Below are 8,249 nucleotides of genomic sequence, written 5' to 3'. Positions count from 1 at the left end.
TATGTATATTAGTAGTATNTAGTGTGTGTATATATATATATATATATATATATATATATATATATATATATATATATATATATANATATATATATTATTATATATATATATATATATATGTATATATATGTATATATATGTATGTATGTATATATATATTTATATATATATATATAAAGTACACAATGTGTATTCACTGTTCTAGAATGTATTGTCGTTCTGCGAAATAAGCCATGTGTCAACTTCGGTTTTGACCTATACATAAGTGAAAAATGCAAATCTTGAGCAGTATATACTATTTGTTTGTTTTATATATTTTGCAGCGTGTGGCTATTCCTGTATTTTTGGGTCGGATATGGTCATGAATCGATTCAGCTGTGTCCTCAACAACCTTTTGATCAAATCTTGTACAACGCTTATGTTATAACCTTCCAGGAGCTATTCAGTGCATATAAACACGAATTGGTCGAGTACTGTGAGGAGCAACAGCACAGATTGACCGACGCGTTATTTCGTATGCTACGCATACTTAAGACGCGAGCAATACAGGTGTGTTGGGTAGCGAAGTTGGAGTTTGATTCACGATATGCTGTCTAGAATTTACCACGATACTTGCCACTATGTGTTTTGCGATAACTACCCGACCCCTTTTTCAATTAGATTGCCAGTTAACTCAGTAAGCAGAGCCAATTTGATCATCCTAAGTTTTTCTGTAGTACCTTTTGGTGATTTTACAAACATGGGAACTCCCTATTCTATTAATAGGGGTACAACTGTTTCTACCTTCTCGAAAACATTTTCCAAAGTAACAGATATTGGGTACTGGCATGCATTTGTCATACTCATGCATCGTTGTCTTTCGGCAGGTAGCCATTTGACAACTGTTGTGCAACCATGATTACATACAAGGTCATCGAACTCTAAGTGGCAGAACAGCTATATAAATTTTAAATTTCTGAGATGCATTTGAATCTAAGTTTGTACGTAGTTATTTCAATCTATCTGTTGGAAAGACTTTAATCTACGATGAAAATTGTCAATTTCACATGCAAATTCTCTGTCGTTGCTTTCATAATCATAATGTAAAGCCTCAGTAGTTGGTTTGGCAAGATGCGGAGTGACCAGTGATTGCCGATAATATTGTTTGGGGACTTATATCCTCAAGATTTCCGGTCTCGCATTGTTCGGAAGCCCCCGCTCCCCCCTGTATAGGAATGTATCCTGTGTGCTTGTTGGCTTGATCATATATTTCTTGGCGTGATACATGTATGTGGTCGCATCTGGATTATTCACAAGCCAACCCAACCCATCCCCCCTACGAACCTCCGCAATTGATTCTCTATCACAAATTGACCGGTGCTTCCCCTCATTTACATGCTCACTTTTAGCTCGCGCAAGTCTCTACCGCCTGTGTAGCTCTCATAGCGCTCAACGTGGACATAGAGTATCTCCGAGAGGTATATCTGCTCTTTCCATGTTCTCGATTTCCCTGCTAATTATTTTCATCTTGAATCACTCTCGGTTCTGCACCAGCGTTTCAAGGGAAGCTCTCTTGCTGATTTTAATCAACGTCTCACTAATATCCGTAGTGCACTCAGGCAGCAGCACGTCTGCATATTTTTCCTCTTTGCTCAATGATATCATAAGTCCTCTTGAGATGTGATCCTTATTATGAAATATTCGCTTTCCTTTATGCCGGGAGCAGAAAAAAAGTCAAGTCCTAGCCAGCCCTTGGGTCAATGAATCCTTACGCACACAGCTCGAACTTCTATCGGAGACTGGATTATTCCGTGAGTACTGTGGTTGCAACACATGTTTTAATTTTCCATGTTTACGAGAAGACCTGCACTATAGTCATGGCTGTAGAATATTTGACCCAAAAGGCATTTGAAACTTCTTTAACGTTGTGCAGTATCGAGATTTTATCATAGTATGAACGTGTTCTTTACAATACACCTCAGCAGTTGGACACTCTTACATACCTTTCTAGCTATGAAATACACAGAGCCTAATCAGCTCTATTCTCTGGGTAGCATACTAGTAATTCATGTGGCTGTGTTTTTGCTGTCTACCCCACGTAGAGCGTGTTCAGTTTCCATCACAGGGAAACGCACCTCATCATGTTCATGTAGAATGTAAGAGTTTTATAAACATAGCTCATTTGCGCTCGTCGCTTCTCTATTAGAGATCACTCTAGGCGAAACTGCTGGAGGTGCGGCTTCTCAACAAACGTCAGTGAGCGACCATAAAGTTGAACTAGAGACCAGGTCAGGGTTAGTTGCAAATAGCGATCTTGTTGTTGGAGCGCCACCAAGTCCTACGTTGAGTGATGAGGTGGGTATTTATAATCGGCGAGTGCTTTTCATCGATTAGTTGCTATTATTTCATGTTGTCTCAAAGCTTGAGGCTTACTACTGTATATTAATGTAGCATTTGTTTTCATTCTTGTTTCAACCTCGACAGAGATGAGCTCTTTCGGAGTATTCACGAAGCTTCCAGGTGCAAACCCAAACATAACCCCAAACGCAGCACTCCGAGCGCTGCACCATGTGAGACTGACTATAATTTTACACCACGACCGAATGTATTGGAATAGAACAAATCAAGATTGACAACAACAGATCGAAAAGTGTTTTTAAGTCCCTGAGCTCACTTAGTATAAGATTATCTGCTGCGGGCCACACCAGCAGTTTTGTACATTTCGCACTGAAATGAATGAGAATACAAGGCGGTGAACGGTCTTGGCTATTAAGGATGGCACTTCAGTGAGACGGTTGATATCACAGAAGCGACTAACTTTTTATCCTAGCTACTTACCAATGTATCATGTAAAACCTTCGCATAGCTCCCACACAATTTTACAGACTAGAGTAAATTCGACTGACAAGTATCTACGATTGCGAGGTACGAAATAAAGATGCTTTTTTTTTAAGACACACCAAGGTAGATTTGGAAGCTGCGCTCACCCATTAATACATGTTGTGTTCTGTGCCGTGGTAGCCAGAGATTGAATCCAAGCATGCTACAATGCACACCTGCAAGAGTCGGGTGCTGTAATTTGTCATTTGTACATTTCCTATCTTTGGTAATACGCTTCGTGCTGTGTACTGAACGGTATTCCAACATGAGATCAAGACACATGTTTCTACAGCCACAATTCTCTACAGCGCAAGTATTTCGGAATATTTGGTTTCCAATTTTGGTCCTGGTCGTGCTCCATCCGATACTTTTGTAGAATTGGAGAATGAAAAATCGACTGATAGTATGACCACGCCAGCATCGTATGACGCTGCCTCGATCACTTTCCCCTCAACTTTCGTTTTTGAAGAGTTGGATCTATGAACCGTTCGTGAGCTCTCCAGAATGGCCAGCACGAAACTGTAGCTTCATTTTGCAACGATATCAACTTGACATTCCTGTCCATATCAAGATCTATTAATTTCCAATAAAATAGCTAGTTTATTCCGACAAATTCTTGTTGATCAGTACGGTCATACGTTGACATGAAGAACCTGCGAGCCTATGACATATGTACTTTCAGTGTTTATGATATACAATTGCTATGTCGTAAAGAATTTTACTAAAAAGTATATCTGGCACAAACGCTGAATGACTCTTGTGCTTCCTGTATGGGTTTGTGTACATGACAATATTTGAGAATAAAAATTTTCTTCGGAAACATTTGAATTTGGTTTGTCGGATTCCGTCTCCTTGGTGTATTTCGGTATTCATGATTTGTGCTCTCTATGTTTATCGTTTAAACTTATTCCCTTGGCTCACTGAATGCATCCATTTACACCGTCGCGTATTCTTCTCAACTGCGACTACAGCGAATTCCAGCAAATACAGCGAATTAACTAGCTCTGGGTGCTAAGAGTCGTTGTGATTTCGACTGCTGCATACTGATTCGGATACTATATACTGAGTCGAATCATTCCCTTAATAAAGCTCATTCATATTTTTCTCGGCCAGTTTCGAAGTATATGTCTTGGGGGAGTCGCGTAAGCTATAATTCGATTAACTCCTATTCGAGCATAAGAGCTGCCTTTGCATGAACCGTTCCGCCGCGTATTCAGATAAAACTTCATAGTGTGATCTCGAACTTTCCAAATAATAATCCAAGAAAATGCTCGTTTCCAAATCGATGCAGACTATGTCATAAGATCAAATCTTTAAATTAGTCTCTCGTTCCTGCGCGACAAACTCCTCACATACGAACATCCAGAAGAGCAATAATAGTTGGTTGAGCATACGTTTCCCAACGTCCTATCTGTGTCTGGTCTGAGAGATGCAATGCGTTGTGACTTTTGTTAACATTATTAAGACAAAGTAGCAAAAGTAATTGGACTTCGACTTGTAGTCGAAAAGTAATTCGACTATAAGATGGCAGCCCGTTTAGCTCAATACCAATTCATTGACTTTGCAATTTATCAAACAGTCATCGGCCCACCACTCGGCGAGCCACTGAAATATTCCCAACATCCTATCTGTGTCTGGTCTGAGAGATGCAATGCGTTATGTGACTTTTGTTAGCATTATTAAAACAAAGTAGCAAAGTAATTGGACTTCGACTTGTAGTCGAAAAGTAATTCAACTATAAGACGGCAGCCAGTTTAGCTCAATAACAATTCATTGACTTTGCAATTTATCAAACAGTCATCGGCCCACTACTCGGCGAGCCAGTGAAATATTATCTGGAAATACATTTGCGCATGGTTCAGCAACGTCGGATGATTGCACAAAAGATGTCCGCATGCGGCTCTTTGTTCCTCAAGCCAGCCATTAATGATACAAAGCGTATCCATAGCGACTTCATGACATAGAGGCACTATGCCTCCTCATAAAAGTCCGCCTTCGACGGTGCCTTGGTCTCATTTGTTCCGGCGAACTCACAGTAAGTCCGCTAGTTACCTATTTACAAGATATATACGTGCGCCGAAATGGTTTGAAATTCAAAGCAAAAAATACTATCATTTACTCTTTCAATGTCAAAACAAGTCTCGACAAACCAGTAAATATGATACTGCCACAATCGCCACCATATCGGGCATTACTATGGACATACAGTTGACTTTGACTTGAGGCTTCGCAGCCTTTGTCAAAGCTGTCAAACTTCCTACTTTGAAACACAGCGGCCACAGCTATAAATCCGCGGTTAGACAACCCATCCAAAAGTGGTGAAATTAGGCTGACGGACATGTGTGGAATCTGCATTGAAAACGTTTAGCACACGACTTTTGCTGCATCTCCAGTATATAATGACATGCTTATTTAACAAAATGGCTTGCTGATCATGAAAGAAATGTATCACGTCAGGACTAACACGACATATCTGGATATGTTTCACTCACTTTTGAACTTTGCTGAGGTGACAATATCTCGCGTGAGACTCTGGTCTGGTCTGCGCCCATTATCAGATAAGAAAGCAGTTTTTTATATCCCAAAGGGATAGGCGTTGTTGCACACACAAATCAAGGTGGTAAAGAACTCATATCTAAATGTACATTGAAAACGTAGAAAAGGCCACTAAATGTTCATCCACTCTTTACCAATGAAAACGTACTGACATATTGATCACATAAGTACAAATGTACATTTAGCGACAATTTCACTTTTTCGATGTACATTTACTAGATTGTTCGTGCAAAGGTTGCTTAACTTTGAATTAAAGAGCCTTCGGCTATATGCATTCGTTACAAATAAATATGTTGAGGGAGAGATGATGTCTTTTGTTAATTGGTATTGATATATGCTACTTCATTCACTGTCTGATGCGCAACTCACGTGGTCTGTGATGCACTTTTTCAGGAACATAGGAGAATAGTATTCCGGAAATTCATTTTCGAATTCTGTTGTCAGTTGGACACTTGAGATATAGTCGTGCAAAGACAACGCCTCCCAATCATACACGAGTTGTGAGTTTTCTGATGCTGCTCTACCATGGGCACAAGGCAAAACTCCACAGCTAAACTGTCGTGTTGGGTTACACCGCCTACTATAAAGCTGTTTGCAACATTATCTGTGAGGAAACATTTCATCCATCGTACTATATAACTGAATTGCTCGTCAGCTCTCGCAGGACTCGGCATACCATCTAAAAAGTAACTATAGCGATTGTTTTCTCTAATGTGACAATCGCTGAGTTCAAATATGCTTTCCTATGCTTCCACGGAATCAATACCGAAATCTTCTCGGTCAGCTTTGCGGGTCCCATAAGTCTTAAGCTTTCTGCCTTATGATACTTGTGTAAGTCATTCATCCATATTCTATGTGCATCAGCATCGCAGAAGCCAACGGCCTGAAAGGGTAGTGGCGACAAATGGTAGATTATAGGCGAGCCTTTGATCCATTCCCCCGGTTCGCATAATTGTAATACAATGTTTATCTGCAAGATCCAGTCACCGATATAAAATGACATTAACTTTGACGGAGTATCTATTGCTACATTGGTGTCTACGTTGATCACCTCCTTTCGCATCTTCTCTGCATATTCACTACCCCCACTGCTTGCGCGCTCCCTTTCTTAACAACGTAGATGGATACAACGTACTTTTGCTAGTCATTAGCACTTTGGACTTGCCAAGCGTCTTATTTCGTTGACTAGGTGTTAATTGCGGTTTGCGGCCAAATTTTCTCTCAGTGGTGCGTCTGATGCATGAAATTCGGCCTGATATGTTCGATTTACTAATTCCCCTGGTAGTGCACTGCTAATTATAGATTGGGAAATTGTATACAGAATGAAAATTTGCCAGTGAGATGTGACACGGAAACGAGTGAAAGTGTGTTCTTCAGGTTACACATCTCTGATAGTTTAGTTAGTCTAAAGACTATATTTGAGGTAATGTAAAGTCGATATTCATTTTCACGGCCATAAAACTTGTGCATGCTGACAAAAGTTTGTACATTATTTAGGTCAGGCTCTCTTCATGAGTGGAGACAAAGAATGCACATCCAGTCAAATGAGAACAACAGTTATTATCAACAACGATAATGACGACGCATCAAGGTGTGTTTTACATATTTGAGAAAAGTCATGTCTCTATAGGATATAATTCGGTAAAGTTTTGATTGATCCCCGTGTCGAAATGGCATCCTCGTCTGGGACAGACGTAGCGAAATATGTGACAGGGCGAATTATCAAGAATTGTCAACTAAACTATAGAAGTCAGACTTTGTATCAATTTATTTTGTGGGAGATACATGTTGATGATGTTCTATATCAATTCGATGCGGCCACTGAAACAATTTAATCCCATACATACCGACAGAATCAGGTGAGTGGATAAAGATTAAAACATTACCTCTCTTTTCCCTATTGCTTGATAATTTTTGAAGCAATGAAAGGAGAAATCATTCTAGAGTCTTAGAACTTTGTTGAATATAATATAGCCTGGGGAAAAGGAGGAAGCTTTAACGCTTTCTTGTACACAAGGAACAACGACTCGGACCGTGCACATGTGCGGTCCAATTCTATTACTAGTATAATCTTTTAAATGAATATGTTGTTGGTATTCTTTAGAGCGCGACATGTTTCGGATTGTTGAAAAATATAAATTGACAGTATGTTCGGCTATTCGATTTTAGAAAATAGCAAACAACCAGGCCGCAGCATATAAAGCTTGTGAGGATTGGCAGTGTGAGGGATCATATTATTAAGGCAAGTTGTTCGTTTATATGACAAACTTATCGAAATCTATGGTGGTCTCAGTACGAACCTGACAGTCACGAGGTGCGAAAGACTTGCTTGTACGTTCACGTAAAAAAAGAAGTTGGTATCTTTCTTGGCACGCGGTATCAAAATGGCGGCCTCTCGAACATTATTCAAGAGCCCAAAAGACGTAAGCAATAGATTTATACTTGCTTAATCGTACTCGACCCCCATTACCAGGCGATTATTCTTACCTCAATCGCAGATGATTGGATAGTGTGAGCGGAACGTAATAAATCGAAGAAGATCTTACTATGGGCGAGCATGTTAGAGCGTAATCATAATCGCTAGAAAGGTATCCAAAGTATTTGATTTTTTTTTAGAAACCGACAACAGGCACGCATAAAATGTAGTTTGTAGAGGCCAAATTTCTGGCACCACTGAACGTGAACAAAATGAGCAACAAGCCAGCGGCCATAGCTCACGAGGGAAGTCGGCCAGTAAAAGCGCGAGCATGTTAGAGCGTAATCATAATCACTAGAAAGGTATCCAAAGTATTTGATTTTTTTTTAGAAACCGACAACAGGCACGCATAAAACGT

The 8,249-nt window shown here is 39.9% G+C and overlaps 1 protein-coding gene across 1 annotated transcript; it reads left to right on the top strand.

Moving 5' to 3' along the window:
* Nucleotides 1–433: 433 nt before the first annotated feature.
* Nucleotides 434–2,940, top strand: SARC_07915 (hypothetical protein; the record flags this gene model as incomplete). Its single annotated transcript, XM_014298131.1, has 5 exons — nt 434–549; nt 1,389–1,457; nt 1,706–1,790; nt 2,186–2,334; nt 2,464–2,940. Coding segments are annotated over 5 exons (425 nt in total), but the record flags the coding sequence as incomplete, so codon positions are not given.
* Nucleotides 2,941–8,249: the final 5,309 nt, after the last annotated feature.

This window comes from Sphaeroforma arctica (assembly GCF_001186125.1).
Source record: "Sphaeroforma arctica JP610 unplaced genomic scaffold supercont1.663, whole genome shotgun sequence".
NCBI lineage: Eukaryota > Ichthyosporea > Ichthyophonida > Sphaeroforma > Sphaeroforma arctica.
The sequence above is the reverse complement of the archived record's forward strand: the minus strand, read 5'-3'. Positions and strand labels throughout refer to the sequence as shown.